Genomic DNA, 23,354 nt, shown 5'->3' on the forward strand with positions numbered 1-23,354 from the left:
TGTGAGGACAGGCGAATATGTCCTCACTCCGGAGGTTGTAGGCTCAAATGGTCCTCACAAAGATCTCTGTACAAGAGCACACACACACTTGAGAGCAAGGGAAAAGGAAGAGTTAACTTACCCAGCAGGTGCAGCCTTCAGCAGAGCAAAGACGGCTGAGTGGATGGAGGGGTATTGCCTTTCATTAACTCCATTCATGTAAAGGAGATGTCGAAGGTAAAAGTGTATAGAGTGAGTTACAAGGGCGAGTGTGGAACAAAAAGATAGAGACGTGTTTAGAAACCAACACAGCAAACGACCATTGTCCATATGATTATTCCCCTGCTAGCACAAAGAAAGCAGTGGACTGTTTTCCTGTCCTTTACTGTGGGATCGTGTTCCGGAAGAACAAGCTGCTAATGACTTTGGCAAGAGATTCAATTCAATTCAATTCAATTCAATTCAATTTTATTTGTATAGCACCAAATCATAATATACATTATCTCAAGGCACTTTACATAGAAGGGCAAGACCTTAAACTCTTAATATAGAGAAACCCAACAGTTCCCACAATGAGCAGCACTTTGGTGACTGTGGAGGAAAAACTCTCTCATTAACAGGGAGAAACCTCTAGAACCAGACTCAATGTGGGCGGTCGACTGCCTCGACCGGTTGGGTTGAGCAAAGAAAATGGGGGGGAGGAGATGAGAGATGGGTGGAAAAGAGGGGAGAGAAAAGAGAGAGATAGTAGGGAGGGGGAGGAGGGGGAGAGAGAGGAGAGAGAGACTGGGAACACAGGTATCAGCTCTGACTGGTTAAAATGTAAACAATAACAGTGTAAAGAAGTTATTTATTATAAACAGCAACAATTAATATATCATAATTACTGATAAGTATTGTTGTTAATAATAATTATCATAATAGTGGTTCTCCTGCAGTTCTGGAGACAGAGTTACCTGCAATGAGAGAGTGAGAGAGAGAGAGAGAGAGAGAGGGACTATGGGAGAAAAAAGAAACATAGTTATTGACATGTATTCAAATAAATAAATGAATGTGGGGGGGCAGAGAGACAGAGAGAAGGGGAGAAGTGCTTTGTGGATGATGGGAGATCTTTTGGCAGTGAAGACATCTCATCTAGTCAGAGCACAGAACACTCTTGCCACACTCTGTCCAGGGTTGGTTTTCTACATTGTAATAAAAACATATTTGTAATGTATTTTTTTTTTAATTAAATTTAAATTTAACATAATTAAATTTGCTTCCATATTTTTATTGGTAGTTCAAACGTGATCAGTGAAGAGTTCAGGGATTTTTAAATTAATTTAAAAAAAATACATTACAAATTTGGAAAAACTGCATAATTTTTGTATTGTTTCTCAACAGTTTGAGATATGATCAGATATAAAATTAATACCACTCTGTCCAGTGAATAAGAAGATAGAGCCTGCAGATGGTTTGGTTGGCTTTGCATAAAGACTGGAGAGAATGAAGTTTTTCCAAAGGCCACACAAATCTGTAGTGTATACAAAAAGCCAATTTTCCAAAATTTGCTATTGTAGGTCAGCAATATTAAAATGAGACCGTTTCATAACCAGTTAACAGTTAGCCTATAAATGAACAAGCACCCACGATCAAGCACTTTCTATTACAGTACAATCTTCACCTTCGCAGGGTTCACCCTAAACTGATTATCAGCACTATTCCCACTGCAGCGATCAGGAGAAGCACACTGAGCAGGATCTATGACCTTGTGAAGAACACACAGGTTTGATATCACTCCCTCCTTTGTGTGTTTCACACTGAAATTCTTGTTGCCCTGTGAAACATTCCTTCAAACCTGGGTGCACACATTGATGAAAATCCCCCTCTATTCTGTGACTATACAGCACCACCCTGTAAAATAAACCACATGAGTGAACCCGATAGTCTCAAGAGAATCAGAAGTACTAACACTACAGTGTCTTCTTGCTGGATTCAGTGACTTGAACCAAGAATGAGATTATTGTTCAACACAGCTGAGGTACAGCGAGCAAAGGATGATCCCTCTGCTTGACCACTAGGTGGCAGACTTGTGTTTCTGTTTTAACCAGAGGGATCTTTACAGTTACTGAGCTTGAATTATTCAATGTTATTGTTAAGATATCTGAACATGAACGACGTATGTTGGTATGAAGAAAAATATGTATCAGCTACTAAATCTGCTTTATACTTTAATCTTTACAATTTAGTTAATATAGTCATGAGCATATTTTACAGCAACTTCTTCCTCTAAGTTACTATGAACAGACAGCAGAAATGTTTTTACATGTGAAAAGAAAGTCCATTGATCATTTTAGGGTTTGGCTCTGACTGTGGTTTCACGCCTTACTGGGCTCAGGTTTTTATCAGGCCACCACTCCTAGGATCATATTGACTGATTCAGAGCTCAGATATAAAGTAGAGCTTTACGGGGGGAGTGTCATGAAGCAAATTCCTCCTCCATCTTTTAACAAAGAATGACAATAATTGCACAATAGTTCCAAAATGCCACAGCTACAATAGCTGTTACAGAGAGATCAGACGAAAGGGAAAGCTGATGCAGTATCATTCATTCTCAAACTGTGATGTTGTGATTCTGTACCTGAACTGTGTTGTGGATGTAATTATATTTTCAAATCATGTTAAAACACAGACCATCATGTCTAATGCATTTTAGAGCCTTTGTTTTTCTCGGTGTATGAAGAGTTTTTTAAAAATGAGCAAAATTAATTTGGGAAATTCCTCTTGGATTTGGTTTTAGCTGTAAAATGTTCATGTCTATTAATATTTTTGACTTTATATGAAATGAGACTCTTTCCTGGAAACTACATTCTCTTATCATTATAAGGAAACATATTGTTAAGAGTGTTTAACAAAGACCCCACCTGAAGCACTACAACACACACACACACCCAGCAGTGCAAACACTGTTCCCTCAAAACAAGCTGATTGAAAAACTCTCATTTATCATCTTCTCTTTTTTTCTTTTTTGGGAGGGGACAGATCTAAGGGTTGCCAGTTTAAATTCATTCTGCATCGAAAGGGTAGTCATCATAAGCGATGGCTTCGTCCGTCAAATGTGAAAAGTCAAATGTGATTTAATTATATTTTAAACCAGGCAAATGTGTGTGTGTGTGTGTTGTTCTACATGTTTGTCATAGGTTATGGTTCAAAAGGAGTTGTTGCCATGGAGACATTATGGAGACTTTTTATAGTTTCCTTGTGACCTGAGATGTGGTATGTATGTATGTATGTATGTATGTATGTATGTATGTATGTATGTATGTCCGTCTGTCTGTCTGTCTGTCTGTCGACCTGACAGTTGCCAGGAACGCTCTCAGGTTTTCTGTGGCAGAAACGGTCACAGACCACATGTAAACACAACGGAAACAATAGACCTCTGAGATCGCATGAGTCTGCACAAAACTCTGTTTACGCCGTGTCATTATGGAGATAACCTCTGGCTTCTTACTACATGTGCTACAAATTAACATGTGAAGTGTAAACACGCGAGCGCTCTTCAATAAGCCCGAGGCAGACTTTAAAAGAAAAAGAAGAACCAAAAAGGAAGGGACGGGAAAAGAAAGGAGAGGGAAGGAAAAGAGGGGAAGGGAAGGGACCATGAACAGTAGGAAAAGCAGATCAAAGAAAGAAGATGGAAAGGAGACGAAAAGGAAGAGATGTCACAACATCTTGTAAAATAAAAAAAGAGGGGGGTGTATAGCATCAAAAGTCTCTGATCCCTTTATCAACAATGGTTAAAATGGAGGTGGCGCAGGCCTCATGTCAGCAGTGTTGCAGCTATGCACACATTACCTGCATGAGGGAAAGTGGAGCCCATGGGCATCTATTCCTGCACTGTCTTGGTAGAACTGGTTTGGTGACTCTGCCTCATTGTGTGAATTCACTTTATATGGTGTAGTCTATTGTGTCAAGAATGACTATAGCCTATAAGCTTTTGTTTTGCTTGTCTTTCCATTTCAGAGTAACAGCTGTGCTCCACTAAAGGCAGAACATGCTGCAAGTTCATATCAAAAACCAAACAGGGATGACAAAGAGTCCAAGTGTCTTCATATGACTTTATTCTCTAAATATTGTGGTGTGCTAGAGTGTTGCTCTAATGTATAAATAAAGCTTTCATTTAGTGAATGGTGGAAAATGCTATTCAGAAAATGTCTGAGACTATGTTTCAAAAGATAAAAGAAATGACATAAAATAGAAATAATACCTGTATTAAAGCAATTTCAGGTAGAGAAACAAATGAATGTGTAATTTATGGCCACAAGAGAACACATATAAATAATCAAGACAAAAAAAAAGATTTGGTAATTGACATTGTAACCAGCCAAGCATTTACCAGTGTATATAAATATATAGCTCCATATAAATAAAGTTAACTTAGAGATCATGTTCAGACTGTAATTAGCGAGCCCTTGACCCAAAGCACAAATATAAAAAATGATTGTAAGCAAACGACTAATACAATGTTCACCACAACTTCCACACACACTGCGACTCGTTCTCTCTGGACGAAGGTTTCTTTGGCATTCAGGCTAAATTTGGTTGCATTTTGCATCTGACTGCAAACAGTTCAGCTTCGAGTTCAGTTGCTGTTGATGGAGTGAAGCGACGTCATTAACAAAGCCAAGCCTAAAACACAAAGGTGTGTTGGATCAATATTTGCTCATGCTCAGTGCTGAGCACTGCTTCCTGACATACCAGCAGTGTAATAAAAACAGGAGATGAAGAGAAGACTGCACTGATGCAGTTGTTCTGTCCTATTACTCACTTTAACCATTATACTGTAACTGTAACCAGTAAATCATTAAATGTCACCCTGATACATTGCACAGCTTGAGCTTTTCTATCAGCTCTCTATGTGATACATGAAACGTGCAGTGTGCCTCCCATCAGTCAGTGTTAAAGTCAATAAAGAGAACTACAACAGGCGATAGTGTTCTGATACTAAACCACAGATCAACCAGGAACATTAAGTGCATGTCAGAAACGTTGAGGTGAGTTGAGCAAGTCACAATCAGTGATAACGTGGCAGCTAGTGGACACACACACACACACACACACACACACACACACACACACACAGACTATAATATCGTCTATGGCCCTGACGGAAGCTTTCTTGCGACTGTGTCTAAAATCACCTCATTTACTCAGTCACTACTCCCTGTAATATAGATGGTCAATGGTTTATACTCTGTAGTAATCAGTCAGCAGAGAATCCATCATCATTGTGCATCATCTCTGGCAGTTGTAGACGCTTTGCCTCATGGGATTGATGGCGGTTAGTACAGTACTAATCCTAACCCCAATCTGCATGACGTTGGACTGTGGGAAGAAGCCGTAGTACCTGGAGAACAAACACTCAGATACAGGGGAAGAATGCAAACTCTGAAAAGACACCACTCAATCTGGGAATCAAAAAACCTCCTGCCGTGATTTAAAGTTTGAAAACTACACATTTTGGCAGACTGATTGTGTTACAACCTTTGGGGTATTGGGTTAAATATTTAAGTTTGAATCAATTAGTTAGGATCCATTAAAAGGCCCAATTGAGTTGTTTTATGGGAAATGCATAATCTAGTTGTTCAGTTTTTGCCATTAGAGTGCCAAACACCTCGTGTCAGTTCACTTCCGATCTGTGCGAGCGAGAAAGTGAATAAAACATTTGTTTTCTTGTGGCGAAGCAAATCCCAGCGTAGCTTCATGTCGAACTCACTCGGTAATATTTGCTTTGCATTTGCGTATGTGACCGTGTCTTACAACTCAAGATATCTCAAGCTCTGCTGCTTCCATTACGACCACTCTCTTTACATCTGTAACTAATCTTCCAATTTTATGGAAGCGACGAAGAAAACCGCTGGGATGCCAAGACTGCAGCTCAAAATTCATACCTGAAAGAGAAGAGTCGAGTAGTGTTCTGTAGTGAGGCGAGCAAGCAAATCTACTTGTGTATGATCCTATCATGCAAAACTGAGAGGTGATATATACATATAAGTGAGAAAAAAAGGACAAACAACATTTCACAGCAAGGCTGTGAAAGTGATGTACAGTCATGTGTCTAATACCATGGGGTAAGGCCAGAGGGTGTGGGATGTAAAGAAGATAGTAAGGCTCTGTTTTCCAGATAATTCCGTTAAGATCTTCGCATATTTTCAGTCTCGATTAGCTGAGGTGACTGACCACTGCTGTTTCTGGTTGAAGGTGACAATGTGAGGAGGGGCTCAAGTTGCCCATGTGAGGAGGGGTCTCGTGCTAATCCACCCAGTGGGTGCCTCTTTTGTCCTCCTCCATATTCCTCTCCCTCTTTTAGTTCATGAGTGTCATGGTGCTCTCGGTCTGGCCTCCAAAGATCCCGGAGAAGAACTCCAGTGCCAGGCGCATGTGGATGGGCACAAAGACATACGAGGTGTAGATGACCATGGCGATGGCGGAGAAGAGGATGGAATTGAAAATTGACTTTTCCCAGGGCTCTAGGACGTAGATTCCAGTGATGAGCAGGTACTGGTAGTACAGCCAGGCCAGGTACTCCCTCAGGTTCTTGAAGATCATCCTGCAGGCTGGATGAAGGAGAAAAAAACAGAGGTGGAGATATGTGAGATATGAGTTGTAAGAAAGATAAAGTGTCAAGACAGTAAATGGTGGGACGACAATAAAAATACAGAGGTGAAGGTAAGGGAGGAGCACAGAGAGATTACAAGAATTGAAATTGGTTTAAAAAAAGGAAGCGGCACATAGAGGTAGTAACTGAAAGTATAAATATACATATTAAACTGTAGAGGTACAGAAGTATTAATGTCAAATTATTAAAAATAATATTAATTACTCAAAATATCAAACAATAAAAAATACTTAAGGCAAAAATGTATCCAGTTAATATTTTAGTTAGTAGATTATCATTACTGATTCTTTACTGTGGAAGCAGCATTTATGTTGTAGCTACTCCATGTCAAGCTCCTGGTGGGTAGTTTGATCTATTACTATTTTATCAAATTACTAAATGGAAATCCTAAAAGTGGCAAAAGGTCAAATACTTCCCTCTGAAATGTTTTAGAGTTAAAATATAAAGAAGCACAAAATGGTAAAATTCAAGAATTTTATGCTGATGCATTGTTGTTTGATCTACAACAATGCCACTTATTTATCAGTTGATTATATACAGTATTTCATATGTAACTAAAAATAGTGACTAAACTAGAAACTAAAATAGTCAAAAAGTACAATATTTCAATATTATATTCATCTATATAGTATAATTCAAGGAAAGTATGACAATGCATTATATTTTATCAATTGATTCAATGTAAATTATAAGTAACTACAATAGTGAAACAGTGAAATATTTCAACATTATATTTTGCACAAAATGGTTAATTCAAGAAAAGTACTAGTAAAGCATACACGGTACTTTAAATACAGTACTTTATTTCTGCATGGAATTTACTCCATGCAGAAAAATAATACATGTGAAATACAATTCTATAATACATGATTATTCACAGTTTTCAATCATGAAAACCGTTAAAACCCCCAGCACACAGATAGAGACATGTTCTGCCCTGTGTTAACCATTTTTCTGGGGGGTAATTATGTGGCCACAATGGAAAATAATCCTCAAATGAAGATAGCTCTTGTGACTGTTTATTAATAAGGAGGTGTAAGGGGGGAATTGAGAGCTCTCATTAAAGCCCCTCTGGTCCAGGACGGAGCAATCAAGCAGGCCTCATGGGGGCTCGTTGTGTGGATAGAGAAATGGCCATGAAATTAAACCCAGGGGTCCGACATGGACGTAAAACAACACTAGCTTATTTTCTAGGCACACTTATTCTCACACTCTACACACGTTCCTTCACACATGGGACTTCACACATCCCCACAGAGCATACAGGCAAAACAACACTTGTTTTAAGGCTTTGTTTGCGTGGATTACACTGCTTATAATGAATGTGTTAATGTGCTGTTTTCCAAATATGTGATAAAAAGCAGTGTTTATTTAAAGTGAAGTGCATGTGGGCGCCCTGTGGTCTCAGGTTATAATACAATCTGCTGCACAGCTAAGGGGGCGGGGCCAACAGGTGCTCTACAAGTGCAGGTGTCTCCTTTCTACAATAAACTTAGTAGAATAGCAACGAGCAAAGTGACACTAGTGTCTATACACAGGATGCATTTACTTCCTTCAGCCTGTAAAGTAGAACTGTTGCACTGAAGTTATATAAACCACAGCACATCTTTGCATGGCTGTAATTAGAATGTATTCATGAATACCTCCATCAACAGTTGGGCTCACGAAAGTGAAATCACTTCAGCTTAAAGTTTCCCTTCCTGTGCAGATGTGCAATAATTAATTATCTGCACATCATTTTCTTTATTATACCGATTATTCTAAATGCTGTATAAATGCTCTGTGTATCCTGTGTTGTGTTAAATGTGACTCTTTTCATTGACTCACCCAAGCAGCCGCCGTTAGATTCCCTGGTGTGAACCACACTGATGGAGCTTTTTGAGGCTGAGCCGCAGACAGCAGTCCGTCCTGCTGCCGCTCCGCTGTTTAGTGTAAACCAAAAAAGCTGCCTCACCAGTCTGCCTCCGTCCTATATGTACCACTCATGCACACCTAGTCACTGACACCACACCCACTAATAGTCGTGCTCACTCACCTGGCTCCACAGATCATGCAGGTGCAGGCGCAGAGGACTTTTACGCACACAGGCCGATGTGCGCGTTTTTACGCAGCTGGAGGGAAACAAGTCCTCGCATCAGAGGCGCGGGAGGAGTCGGTGTCTTAATCGCAGGTTTATGTCAGTCATGTAAAGTCCATCCATGTAAAGCATCTTTAAACTTTTCTTCAATCCATGTGTCGCATCCTTTTGCGCCTCCGTCCCACCACCTCCTCCATCATCCTCCTGCTGCTGCTGCAGCCCTGCGCAGCGCCGCAGCACCGCCGTGACGTAGCAGGAGGCAAAAACAAGCAGAGGCAGCACTATTGTGTGTGTGTGTGTGTGTGTGTGTGTGTGTGTGTGTGTGTGTGTGTGTGTGTGTGTGTGTGTGTGTGTGTGTGTGTGTGTGTGTGTGTGTGTGTGTGTGTGTGTGTGTGTGTGTGTGCGCGCGCGCGCACTCACTCGTACTGCAGCCTCAGGATGTTCATATGATCAGTATATGGAAACATAAAACAAACATTAAATAATTTACAAGCAAGGTTAAAGAAACGTGATATTAAAGATAATGATGTTATGAGATTATCAGTGAAGAGACCTTTATGGTGCAGGTGAAAAGGACACCCTCCAATCAGTCCTGAGAAACCTCACGTATATACATTTATTTTATACATTTGTTTTCCACCTCAATGACAAAAATGAAATCATCTAGGTTTTAATATCTAACATGAAGACAACTGTAGCAAAGTCTTTAAAATATAGGGATTGATACTAAACATTCATATTCTCTGAATATTTTTTCTCTTTTGGGCTTTTGAGTTTGAATCTATGTGTTTCCTTTTGTCTGAACCATGAGTCTAATCATCATCACATCACTTAATAAATGTCCCCTGTTCTTGATGGCAGGCCCAGAAGCTTTTATATGATGTGATTTAACAAACGATCTCTGTCCCAGGGTGTTATTTGTTTCTTTGATTTTTTGTTGTTGAAGTGTTCTGTTACTTGTTACATCTTTTGTACTTCTCTTCCGTCTGTCCTGGGAGACAGATCCCTGTGACATCTTTAGGTTTTTCCCCTGTTAAAGAGTTTTCCTCATTCTAGTTGAGGGTTAAGGAAGGAGGATGTTCCACCTTGTACAGATTGTTAAACCCTATTTTTTGATTGGTGAAGCATCAGTGCTTTAAACTATATATACAAGCCAGTATGTTGCCATCCTAATTTTCTGTGTATATACTGTATATGATGTTGGAATAGTACTTCTTACAGCCTATACTTCACTTGTGGTGCACCTACAGTCATGAAAAACTTGAAAAGGTGTCTCTTTGTTTTGGGGCATTCGGACGTACACTTAGGAAACCTCATCTCCTCAACTCTCCTCATCCTGTCAGGGTTCGCTGACCTGCTCTGTTCTTACATTTAACAACAGGATGCATTATTGACATGTAAACACAGGCAGTGGTGCACCAGTTACGCATGGACACACGCCACGATATTTGTTTAAGTCACAAGAATGAGGACAGGTTTGAAATGCTGGACGCAGTTCATGAGTGGATGCGTCCTCGCTGTGCACATATTAACCAGCTCTTTCTAAAAGGTTTTGTGACTCAGTTCACCCACTGTGGTCTTTATGTGACATTTCCAGACTCACTCTGCTGCAGGTCCTGTGGAAATCGTTATTCAAATCAGATCAGCAGCCTCAACGCTCCAACATTTTCAGATATCTGGTCAGTGAGTGTGTGACACCAGAAATCACAGGTAAACACGCCTGGAAGTGAATGTGGGTCAAATGGTCTCAGTTTGCGCTCATGTAAAGATGGTGAGAAAATCAGGTCAACAGGAGGGTGATGAGAAGGAACCCCTACTCTACATTGTAGTTGCCCCCAAAAACACACAAATACACACCTAAAGGGGATTCACCTCCTTCACTTTCCCAAGTAGATCTGATTACCATCAACAACCAGGTCTGTGAAAAACAAGACGCAGCCTCCTCCTCCTCAAGTTAGAATGCGAAACATGTCACAAAGACTCATTTTCTGATACACACATTCCTGAGGTGTGTTCTATTACATAAAGCTTCATAATAGTGGGTCCCGCACAGTCATGCAACAAATCTGAAGCAAAAAAAAAAATCTTGACAAACTACAGAAGTAAATTTTTGATTAATGCTCTAAGGACGGCTGAGTGTGAGGAACTGTTGAGGTTTTACATTCTCAAAATAATCCAAAACAGTTTGAAATGAACTCTGGTCTTTAAAGTCATTTTAAACAGTTCCTGAGGTGTTTTCAAGATCAACACTCTCTGGGTGAGAAAGCTAGTGCGGGTGGGGAATATTTGAATATTGCCCACAGAAACCAAATGACTCCATTTACAGGTGTGGATCAGTTTACTGCAAGTGGGTTCTACCTCTGTTTTCTCAGTGGTCCAAAGCTCCCTCTGGTGAATGACTACAGCAACGCACTTAACAAATGTAACTTTGACTCACTGAACGCATCACATGTACAAATCGCACCATATTCAAACACTGCACAGACAGACAAGAGATTTGTGTAAAGTTTGCATAGGGGCAAATATTTATTTTGATATAGTTAACTATAATCACTCCATTTTGACTGCACTTCAAAGATTTTACACCACATAAGGAGAAGAGTACTAGAGAAAAGTCCAGTTTCTCAGAAGAAACTTATTTGTTACTAAGTGGCACCGATATGATCCACATGTAATGGACTTTAACTGTGATGATTCACTTTAACAATCAACTGTGGATTTTTTTGAAGTATGAAAAAGTATCAATCAGTTGTTTGAATCACTCATCAGTCGTGTCAGTTCAGAATCAGCGGGGTCTGTATTCGTAAAACTGCCTCATCAGTGGACATGTGTTTGACAGAGTAACCGTCAGTGTCACACTGATGGCCACTGTTTACTCTGTCATCATGTCGGCGCCATCTCCTCCTGTGGCGTCTGATAGGCTGAGCTCCTCCAGCATCTCCGTCAGGGAAATACGTGGCGCTCCATCATCATCAGTGTCGCTCTCCACAGGGATCTTTGAAGCATCTGATATTAAAACAAAACCAGCATCTTATCATTAACTATCCAATAAATAATTTAATTAATAATTAACTGTGAGCAACTTCTATTAAGATGGTAAATTAGTCAAAGCCTGAGAATAGAAATAATTTAACAGAAGGGCTGAAGTCTCTTCAGAAGCAGATGCAGAGGAAAGTCTGCTGTGTCCCAGCTGCTCACCTTTGTAGATGTTGACATTCTTCCTCAGAGCCTCGTCCTCTTCCAGGTCCTCAAGGAAGTCCTGGTATTGTCTGAAGACAGAAAAGCTAATTTAGACCGAACCCATGTGGCACAGCATGACAGAAAAAACACACAACCACAGGATACATGGCATTCTTGGCGAGGTATCAAACTATTCATCAACAATTAAAAACAATGTCGGGTCTTCAGTCACAATTTCAGACATCCTAAGTGTTTTCCTTTTATTTTCTGTGCTACAATCTACGCTACAATTTGTGGACAAAACTAACTTTGCTCATTTCTTCAGAACGCACTTGAGAATACAATCTAAAAAATTATTTCCTATGGACACAGTGTTCAAAATATTTCTAAAAATATTTCCTAAGAACTTTACCAGAAAAGATTTCATTGAATGTGTCATGCAGACAGATTCAGGATTTTAGAAGAACCTTCTAGCGAGAGTATGGATCTGTTGTTTAAAAAAAAGTGAGCCTTCTGTTCATATTTAAAAGTTCCTTCATTACGATAAAACTAAACTGCTCTGCTTTATTTTGAGTCACTGACATATACACTATCCTGGTGCTGTAAAATTGCACCAAAGCACAACATGTGTATCAGTCCACACCTGAAATTAGGTTCCAAAAAATGCCTTCATTCCTTTTGATTAACATTTAGCTGTTTAAGAAAAGGTCTTGCCTTACACAGTGCATTGTTGGTTCAGTCAAGATTTGATCACAATATGAAAACTATGTCTCCAGCCTTATGCTTAAAAAGCTAAACAATTAATCAGAGATAAATAATGGACAGCGCTTTAGAAGATGGAAGGTTTTGATTGAAATAGAACATTGTGAAGCTTAAATTGTCACTTAACGTTACAAACATACCTCTCATCATCTGTGTCCATGCCATCACGGTCTCTGGACATCTCATGCAGTTTCCAGTTCCTGCGCTTCACCCTCCTGCTGCGGTCGTAGCTCTTCTTGATCAGCACCTTTAACAGTTCCCATCGTACAAATTACAACATTGAAACAGACTGACTTCATTTTTCTTGTGGGATTCTGTGTTGGAATTTAACATTTTCTCCCAGAACGTTATCAAAACAACAGTCAGTTCTTTGTGCAGCCAATAGAGGTCAGTGTTAAACAAGTCAACAGCTCCTAAAGGCCTCTGAAGCTTAAGTATATTCACTGAGGATGTTCAGAGAAATGCAGGTTGAGTCTTACCACGTCTGGAACATGGTGAGGGTTCATCTTATTCAGGTGCTCATCATTGACGTTGGAGTTGGCAAAATCAAACCTGAGAAGTAAATGTGCCGTTAAGTGTAAAACTGGCAGCTTGTGATGTGTCTATACTGTCAACCATAGACTTTATATAAAGATGGACAGGATGGCTCCCAAAAGTGAAGCCAAAGCATCTCGATCAGACCCCGGTGGCTGCCTGCACTATAGGTGATAACCACACCTCCTCAATGTCAGTGGATCGGTCATGGACCAAACTAAAATGTCAAAATACTTGTTAAATACATTTTCATCAGAGACAGTTTCTATCATTTTAGGTTTGTTTAAGTCATAATTTCTTTTTCAGTTTGGTTTTAATTCGTTAATTGGTGCTATAAAAACTAGGTGAAACATCTTGATTGACAGCTGTGACTGAACTGTGATTGGTCAAATATCAGCTGAACCTTGACAGCTACGGCACAGACTCCAAATGACGGCACCGGCACAAGATGGCAGCGTTCATATCCAGGATATTTTTGCTTCGTTTCAGGTTATTAGGAGAAGGTGTAGATGCGTTGCCCATCTTTATAAACTATGACGTCAACCCTTGATACTCACCCTAACACCAGGTCTCCGATGTTGAGCAAGTGGCCAAGGAATGTGCGGCAGTGATACTGCTGGCTGGTATTCATCTCTGATGTTTTCTGAACCCACACCTCAGCCAGGGAGTGCTGTAAGACACACAGACACACAAAAGAGGGAATATCAATGTAGTTTAAAGCCTTAATGCTCATGTTCTCCTCCACCAACTTGATTTGACAGTTGCATTGATAATAACACAACATTCAAACAGAGGGACGAGAGCTAAGATTGTCCCTAAACACCCCCATCACAAAAAAAGAACAATCCTGTTGATTCCAGCATGGAGGTTCAGGATAATGTAATGGTCCACTATTGATTTTACTTCCAAAGAGGAGAGTAATGTTCCCACATAATGCTGCTCGCGCACACACACTCACCCTATTAGACCTCAAGCCTGCTCCTGCTCCCAGCTTCTGGTCCCTGATGATCTCAGTGTCCATCACAATGAACTCCTCCAGTTGCCGTGGGTGACAGAGACTGTTGAAGGGGTTACGCCAGTATGTGTTCCCATCCACCTCAGCAACTAGTGTGCAAGACATCAGTTAGAAAGTCTGAGCACAAACTATACCATGCATTTTAATTTTCACATGATTTTATGTAAAAGCCATATGAGAACTAAGTCATAAAAATAGATATGCCGTTCAAAGCATTTTTTAACCAGACAGGAATGACATGTTTCTGTCTATAAAGCAAATAAAGCAAACACAAGCAGACAAACAGCAACACATATTTTAAATACAGAGCTTAATTGCCTACTGCAGCACAAATATACTGAACAGGGCCTCCGGGGCTGTTTCTGTTCCTCAGCCTCCTTGAAAACTTTCTGCAACAAAAATAGCCTGCTCTTTGAAGAGTAATTAGAAACGTGTGTGTGTTTGCTGCTTCCAACATGTCAGCGTTCTGCTGAGGAACGCCACAGCTTCTCACGTAAAGAGTGATTAAACCAGACACAGAGGAAAGGCATCTTCACTAATTGTCACCAGGTTTACATTGATTTGAAACCCCTCAGAATAAGCAGACTTTGCTTTGACAGCAGGCAGAATCCAAACTAGGAATGTGGCTTTTTTCTTGAGCATGTGCGTCGTGCTATTTTGTGACGGGGAGCAGAAGGAAGCTGTTTAGTTTAACGACTATGATGAACATGTGGACAACAGACTGAGGTCAGCTTAGTTCTGCTTTAAAGAGTTTCACCTCAGTAATGACTCTGTTACTCACTGAACACTTTATTAGGAACACCATTTTGTTACTGTGAAGTGCCCACATTTGCTCTCAAAACAGCCTCTATTCTTCGTGGCATGGATGCAGGATGTTTTGAAACTTTGATTTGAGATTCTGATCCATGTTGACGTCACTTCTACACGTTCACCCTGCCAATCTATTGTTCTACCACATCAGGTAAAGGTTTTCTATTCTCAGATCAGATCTGCTGTTCAGGGAGGTCACTGAAGTCCATTTTGAACTTGCTCACTTATAATTATTTAAGTAAATAATAATTATTATGATGTTTACATGAGTTGCTGATAGAATATTCCATTCATATTCCTGTATACACGGCCACTGCAGCTATATTTTATCATAACAGGACAAGTTCTTGTGGGATTGGACCGTGGGGTATAAAATGAGTAGGCAGCAGTAACACTCACTCTGCAGGGTGTTTGGATCGATGAGGTGGATCGTGCTGGTGACACGGATGCACACGCACAGTTGACCCATGTTCCCCAGGCTCTGAGCGAGACGTGGTGAGAGACACACGACATTGTCCTGGCAACCAAACACAAAACAAAGTCAAAACAACTAACAAACAAAAAATACAGCACTGCTTGAAAGCTACTATTCCAAGTCTTGTTTGCATGTATTGAATTGACCCTGTATGACCCCGATTTAAACCCCAGAACTGAAGCTACACGTCAAATGGGATTAAGCAGCTATTGAAAATGATAAATACACACATGCTACATATCTCTTTGCCTACCTTTGTTTTAACGTTTCCTGTATTAAACCCTCTTAACTATTCAGTAAAGTCCACTTACTATCACCCGTCACCCTAAAAAAATAACATTCCAGCCTGTAACATTTGACAGCTTTCTAACATTCACTGAATGTGTGAAGAAACATAACAGGTCTGTCTAGTCTGCAGCTCTGAGCAGCGTCACCTGCAAGAGTGGATCAATTGAAAGAAAACAAAAACCCACTTAAAATGTAGAATAGAAAGAAGACACAGGTGCATACCTTGCAGACGGGTACAATCTCCATAGAGAAGGTGCTCTTGTAGTTGAACGTGTTTGAGTGGATGTCATGAGAGATGAGGCGCTGGGATGTCTTTGACCTTTAGAAAGGAAAGAATGTATTATTACTATAATATCACAATCCCTCACTCATTTCTGCCTCATTGGATGAAATTATAAAAGCTGAATCTATTTAGTCACAATCGGTTTAAAAACTATGTTGTGTACATGTAAAACTAGTCACTACACAACATGACCAAGTAACTACATTTCTTTAGATGTCGCCTACTCTCGCACTAATATCGGCAGAACTGGGTTCAGGTTTAATGCATCTTTTAAGTGAAAGAGCTGAGATCTGTCCTACATCTGCAGTCTTACATCGTCTTTATTATCTGTGTTTTTCATGATTCTTTAAATTGTTTTAATAAACTTGCACTGAATTTTGTTGCTTATATTTATTATATCCTTATTGTGTTGTATTTATTTGCTAATTTATTTTACTCTTGCTTACAGTTTTTAGAATTATGTTTATAGTTAAACTGAAAAAATATAAAATCTGTCATAATGGTTGGACGACCACATTTTGGGTTTAATTGCCACTTTATAAGCGTTGGCTGACGTATCTGTAATTTTTTCATGGTGTTAATGTTTTCACAGCATTGCTCACCTGCAGGGCGAGGTGCACTGGAGGAAGTCGACCATCTTCTGAGCATGCTGCTTGGAGCCGAAGTAGAAATCAATCCCCTCTGAGAGACAACGGAAAATACCACCAATAAATTCATCACAGGTGCATTTCACAGGTCAACACCGCTGCTGAACTCATGTGCAGGCAAACTACACACACACACAAACACGGGGGGACCAGATGACGATGGGAGAAAATATGGCAGCCACATGTTGTAACCTCCATGAAGCTTTCAAGTCCTGCCGAGATGTGGAGCTGATTTAAATTACACCGACGGGCCAAACTCTGCCTCACAGTCCTGTCCAAGAGCACAGAGAGGTGCTGCTGAGCTGTCACCCACTGCCTGACGTGTGTGTGTGTGTGTGTGTGTGTGTGTGTGTGTGTGTGTGTGTGTCACTGAGCGTCTCTAAACACGGTCTGAAGCCATCTTGCATTGCAGGAATCTGGTATGGAATGTCTACTCTGATTACAGCGCACTGATTAGACGCATGCTCCTCTGAGGCCCACACGAGGACAGCTGTATGATGCGATTGACGCCAGTGATATGCATGCATGGCTTGCTGTCTGGTATGGGAACGAGAGGTAATTAACACTGGACACATCATTATGTTCTGCTGAGATCTAATCCATATTAGTTGCGCTGCTGATGAATGAAGTTTCCCACTTCTCAGTGTAAGTATGTTTTGAGGCCCTGAAGAAAACAACAAGCCGCTCCCTTTAAATATATATATATGTATACACATTTAATTTCTTTAATCATATTTCATTGACTCACCATGGATTTCTTTGATGTTGAGGGCATTCTGGTGGAGTTTATGCTTGAGGATCAGCTGCTCTAGATAGTAGAATGTCTTTTTATGAGCAGTCTGTTTAAAAAAAGAAAAATCTGGGCATCATTATAAACATACAGAGATTTTTACACATTAGTGTAAAAATAGGATTAACAGCTTTGTATCTGCTAAACCCAGTTGCCATGTTTGACCTTTCATAAAAACAGCCCAGTTAATAGCTTACAGGTATCTACACTTTTCTTTCTGAGCAAAGATTAAAAAAAACACATCACGAGGGCAAAGGGCAACAGAAAAACCAGTAAGAACAAGTAGAAGTTAGTGATTTTAATCGGCTGTTGATTTAAACTGGCTTTGAATGCAAAGTAACTGCAGACACTGCTGAGTTATAATCAGCTGTAGAATCTAAGCTTTGTTTGGGTAGATGGTATCAGAGTTTAGAAATTCTGGATCTGCTTTTAGGCAACTGTCCCCACAGAACAAAGGTTAAATTTGATCTACCTATAAAAGGGAAAAGTGCATTTTTCAGAAATGTGTTGTGTTGCCTGTCTAATATCGAGGGATGTACAGAACTACAGGACAAGAACTGCAAAATCAACAAAGAATAACAGGAGAGAATATATGTTACAAATGTTATTATCTTTGCAGCTCTTTAGTTTAATTTACTTTTTTGTATTTTTATGTTTGATTTTGAAGTACCTTCTGAATTCCTTATGTTGAATAAGCTAATGAGATTTACTGAAAGTACTCTACCAAGTTATTATTATTATTATTATTATAAAAGCAGAACTTTTGTTTGGACTTATCTACAAATAAGTTTTAAGTGTACAAGAATTAAGTGTATTGAGAGGCATGAATAACTATTTGAGACTATTTTAAAAAGGTGACAGATTTGAGTCTAGTTTGAATAATGAAAAACAGGGAGATAATATTTTTTAAATATCACACCTTCTGCCTAACTTGCACCACAGCCTTCCAGAAGTCCTTGGCTTCCACACGGTGGCAGTCGTCACACATCTGCGACTGGATGACAAACTCGACCACAAACACCTGCTGCAGGATCGCACCATTCATCACCTGAAGAGGCAAACGCAGCAACAAGTCAAAGCACATGTTCTACCTGCATGGCAAACAGGCAACGGCAAGTCTGTGTATTTAGCGTATTAATCACCGGGTGTTTTGGGAAGAAGAGACTGTGTTTTTTAATGTTTCTGTTTTTGTGCCTTTTAGAGGACGTCGGACCACTGGGATCTGAAGACAGTGTTTAGGAGACCATCAAACGGCTAAACAAAAGATTTGGCTTAGAGACACAAAGAGCTCAGGTTCTCACTAAAGGTCAAGGAGATGAGATCGCAGCTACTGGCATCATCCAAACCTCACTCAAAAACAGACAAGGCTGTTTTAAAGAGTTTCTCTAAATGCCATCATATGATTCTCAATGACACAGAACAATGTTGTAAATACTGATATTTTGCTGATGTTCTCAGTTACATGCAGCGTCTCTGTCAGTCCTGGGAGAGGGATCCTCACATGTGGCACTGTCTGAGGTGAATATGGGCTATACAAATAGAATTTGATTAACTCTTATGGTAACTGGATGTGTGTGTCACACTACTTTTACATGATTAATTTGACACCGGTTAACTATAAATTTTAATTCCATCACATACTGTTCTTTCTGCTAATTACCACCTAAAAAAGAGTACAGATAACCTTTAGGAGAAAAACAATCATCGTGTCAGTTTCAAGCCATATGATTGTCATTCTCCCACACTCATCACTTCCATTCTGTTTTCTTACCTCTTTCTGTACGGTCAGTTTCATCTTGATCCTTTTAGAGTGTGGCTCCGTCCACAGGAAGCCAGCGTCAATAAGACGAACCTGTGAGGAGAGGGCTGCTGTTGAGTCCATGAAGTAGCATGAGCCATGATTAAATATTCTTACGTGCTGTGGCGACCATGGTGAATTATATGATGAAGTCAGAAACATAAGGTGGACACAATATTAGGAAATTGCAGTCTATGACAAAAGACCTGCAAAGTCTCATATTAATATGGAGATTACAGTTTAGTATTCATATCACTTTTAATACTTTTATGATTATTATATCATTATCAATTCAACTTTATAGTTATTTTAGAGCTAAACGCATTCAAAGCTTTTCTCAATGTATTAATCGTAAACTGAAAATCTTTGGGCTTTTGACAACTGGCTGAATTAATCAAGAGATCTGAAGCAATAACTCTGTTATAAAAAAGGATTTTATCACAATATTCTGACATTTAATTGTCAAAACAACTAAAGCATTAATCAAGAAAATATTCAGACGACAAATCAATAATGAAAATAAGCAAGTTGCAGCTAAAGGCTATTTCTGAGGCTGGAGGTCTGAAGTTTAGGAAGTATCACACTCACTTTGGTCATAGAGCTCTTGAGTTTCTTCAGGCACAGAGCTAGCAGTTCCCTGGACTCCAGGGCACACTGCATCCAGGTGGTTGGGGGCTGCAAGTACCTGGATTAAAAATGAAGATTTACATTCATGCCTCAACCTTACCAACAAAATTTCTACCACAAAAGAAAAACTTTTTTTAACCTGTAAATAGTGAAAGAACAGTGTAATTTATTTTTAAAGAAAATGAAACAAACCTCTCACACTGCTTGCAGAAGTGCACTGTGACTTGCTTGGGGATTCCCTCTGAGATGTCGACCTGAGTACGTAGGCAGGCGACACACATGTTGGCGGGGTTGGGAGGAATAGGAACACCACAGGTACAGCACAGGCTGTAGAGGAGACACAATGTTTGTAAAAACTAATCATGCAGCATTTAACTAATTTGGGTCAAATAGTAAATATGTAACAAACATATCAGTTTATCAGTCACAGATTTTTATTTATTTCAGCATAGTACGCAGGTCAGTTAGTTTTAAATCTTTGGTTTGGTCAAGATTAGGTTAAAATTATGCTACAGAACAGCTGAAGGACAGATTGTTTTGAAAAGGTCTCCCTGGTGTTGGTACATTCATGACTTAAGAAAAAAGAGCACAGACATCAACCCTTTCTAGTCCAAACAGCTGTCAAACTTATGCAGACCTTTATCATCTAGGGGCCATTTTTACCCAGGTGCTATAAACAAATCAGAACCATCACTAATGGTAGTGATTAACAATACTGACATGTGAGTCTGATGCAGTAATTGAGGAGAAGGTAAAGAAAGTTTGTCCAAGATTCCTGAGTGACAGTTTTCTGTACCTCTAGTTCTATTAACATGGTGTTCAACAGCAACTCAAACATGACACTGTTCGGAACCTACTTTCATTTTATTTTATGAAGAGAAGAAATGTACACATCTACAACACATTGAACCAGATCAAGATTAGAAACCACTACACTTACATTCATCAAATCTCAACTAGTTTATCCCGAGAAACTGAAGCTGGTTCAGCAAAAGTTTCACATCTCGGACTCATTGGAAAAGGTTCTGATCACAAAACAATCAGAGGTTTTTCTGGGATAATCTTGTCCAGGTTTGATCACTTAACTTCAGCCTCGTTACAAACTACAAATCTTATCCTCGAGATCAATGTTGTGAGTCGGGACTTTTACACAAAACTTCATATACAACCATTTAAAGTCAGTTTCACTTACATATTCCCCTGGCTGCTTGTGGCAGGAGCTTGCATGTACTCCATTCTTGTGAGGGTGACGGATCAGTGTCGGTGGATCTCTGTGAACAGACACATGTCAGATTTAAATGGCTCTAATCGAAGGTATGACAGTAGCAACCCTGCTAATAACTAGCTAACGTTAGCTTGTAGCACTGCGTTAAAGTATTAACATGATGTCCAACAGCGGAAAATAACATTCTTTCTCGTTACTGATGTGTACCCTCGGAAACAGATGAAGAGTGTGAACGTTTTTTTAAATCTCTGAAGAGCACATGCTATCCGATGCTTTAGATTCTGTAGGAGACAGTTAGCATCTGATGCTAAAAAGCTATTTCTGATGAGTATTTCTACCAGAAACAAGCACAAAACCTCATAACAACGAGACTCCAGTATAACAATTGGTAAAAGCGACTATGAATAAAACCCTACAGATGTTATTTTGGTCAGAGAATCGCCTCACGTTGTCATGGAAGTCCTCCACGTTTTCCCCTCAGAGGACCCGGGATGATGACGTCACTCATGCCTCAAAGACCTCGGGACTGTCTATGTGTGCCTGAACAAATTTCCCCCAGAAGTAAATTCAATTAAATATAAAATGGAACGCCATAAGACTTCATCCTATTGTACTTAAAAAAGAAAAATGAACAGAAAATAAGAGAAGCACATGGAAACGAAAGAAAATGAGAGAAATAAACTTTCTATTTGGATTTGACATTCTGCAACTTGTTATGAAAAGCTCACACAAAATGTATATTAATATAAATGACAGTGACAGACTCTATAGTCTCAGCAAAGTGAACATAGAACCACACAAATAATATGGAAATGTGTTTTCACTGTATCTTCGACAGTAAAAAGAAGGTGGGCTTTCATAACGTGTGAAGCCTTATTTTTCTTCAACCCAACGCCTGACTCTAATTGCACATAATTGTTTAAGTGTTTGAGTCCACACAACATTTCACCTGGACTCAAACACTTTACCCACCGCTCCATCGCCATAGTGGTGAGTAAAGGTAGTCAGTACCTTTACATTTTTGGGTGAACTATCCCTTATACAGTTTTATCATGGCAAAAATAGCCCATTATTTATTTGACTTACGTTTGTAGAATATTTTATCTGGGTGCAGAGTGTTACTCAGGTTTATGATCCTGTCTACAGTGTTTTAACATTTTTACATCCTTCATAATTCGTTAATATCAACATTCATATTAATTTTATTTGTATTCCTCTGGCCTGTATCAACCTGTCTATTCCACTCTCTGCACATTAGATTAAGTGTAATAAGGGTCTTGAGACTAAATTCTAACACAAGGGGTATCCAAGAGGCAGGATCTCAAGATCAGGTAATAATGGAGGAGCCCCCCCAAGGTGCTTGTCATGTCATCTTGTATTTGGCTTTTGTCAGTCATGTTCCCATGTGTCTCTTTGGTCGAGGCCAGTTGCACACTTTGCAGTAATCCAATGTTCAACTGTAGTTGTATTCAACAGCTTTTGTCAATTATATTTTAACATTTTTAGTAAATCAGTGAGTGGCCTTTGTGCTCACCTGTATTTTGGTTCTTTGGATGCCTTCAGGTGCTGTAGGAAATGTCTAAAGTTAAAAACCATTCCAGTATAGGCTACATATGGTGATAAAATAAATGACACATCATTGATATGATGTAAAAGAGGACATAATAGAAACATCAGTTTAGCACAGCCCAATTCAACAGCACCACAAACTGCAGCCTCAGGAAATGGCCATAAAGTTGAAACAATACTTTAGTAATGTAGTTTCAAAATCTGAACATTATATAATTCATGAAGGATTATTTGTGGCAGTTGTTATTAGATTTAATCGAGTGTAATTGATATTAGATTTAATCGAGTGTAATTGATATTAGATTTAATCGAGTGTAATTGATATTAGATTTAATCGAGTGTAAATGGTATTCTTAAATAAGTGATAACAACAAATAATAAAAAAATAAAAGTTTGGCACTGTTTTATTGGTCCTGTCATCTTATTTTTATTATTCCTATCTTTAATATCAGTCTTAGAACTTTCTAGCAATATCCCATGTTTCACTTCTTTAACTTCCCTTTGATCACATGGATCAATTTCTCCAAGACAAGGCAGGACACCATAAAAAACTGATGAAAACCAAAACGTTTCTTTCAAATAATTTAACTGTGGAGTTATTGTCTCCTAGGGGAAATCTGTTTTCACAGCCAGTTCA

The 23,354-nt window shown here is 39.4% G+C and overlaps 2 protein-coding genes across 4 annotated transcripts; both read right to left on the reverse strand.

The window, feature by feature from the left end:
- Positions 1-513: 513 nt before the first annotated feature.
- On the reverse strand, positions 514-8,986 carry sptssb (serine palmitoyltransferase, small subunit B). Of its 2 annotated transcripts, none has more exons than XM_020088208.2 (2): positions 8,673-8,986; positions 514-6,575 (listed from the first exon to the last, which is right to left on the reverse strand). In XM_020088208.2, the coding sequence occupies exon 2, from the start codon at positions 6,565-6,567 to the stop codon at positions 6,325-6,327; it is 243 nt and encodes an 80-aa protein (XP_019943767.2). In that variant the 5' UTR covers positions 6,568-6,575; positions 8,673-8,986; the 3' UTR covers positions 514-6,324. The 2 variants fall into 2 exon arrangements, with proteins under 2 accessions (XP_019943767.2, XP_069389990.1); XM_069533889.1 differs by lacking the exon at positions 8,673-8,986 and adding an exon at positions 8,465-8,611.
- A 2,224-nt stretch (positions 8,987-11,210) lies between these two features.
- nmd3 (NMD3 ribosome export adaptor) lies at positions 11,211-21,694 on the reverse strand. 2 transcript variants are annotated; one of them, XM_020087924.2, is made up of 16 exons: positions 21,596-21,694; positions 21,116-21,194; positions 20,116-20,250; positions 19,885-19,981; positions 19,270-19,350; positions 18,418-18,546; positions 17,457-17,547; positions 16,664-16,742; positions 16,001-16,097; positions 15,415-15,532; positions 14,149-14,294; positions 13,748-13,860; positions 13,136-13,208; positions 12,797-12,903; positions 11,913-11,983; positions 11,211-11,720 (listed from the first exon to the last, which is right to left on the reverse strand). In XM_020087924.2, exons 2-16 carry the CDS (start codon positions 21,157-21,159, stop codon positions 11,587-11,589), a joined length of 1,515 nt encoding a protein of 504 aa, XP_019943483.1. In that variant the 5' UTR covers positions 21,160-21,194; positions 21,596-21,694; the 3' UTR covers positions 11,211-11,586. The 2 variants fall into 2 exon arrangements, with proteins under 2 accessions (XP_019943483.1, XP_019943484.1); XM_020087925.2 differs by having other exon boundaries at positions 21,565-21,668.
- Between the last annotated feature and the right edge of the window lie 1,660 nt (positions 21,695-23,354).

The sequence above is a fragment of the Paralichthys olivaceus genome, chromosome 11 (assembly GCF_024713975.1).
Source record: "Paralichthys olivaceus isolate ysfri-2021 chromosome 11, ASM2471397v2, whole genome shotgun sequence".
Taxonomy (NCBI): Eukaryota; Metazoa; Chordata; class Actinopteri; order Pleuronectiformes; family Paralichthyidae; genus Paralichthys; species Paralichthys olivaceus.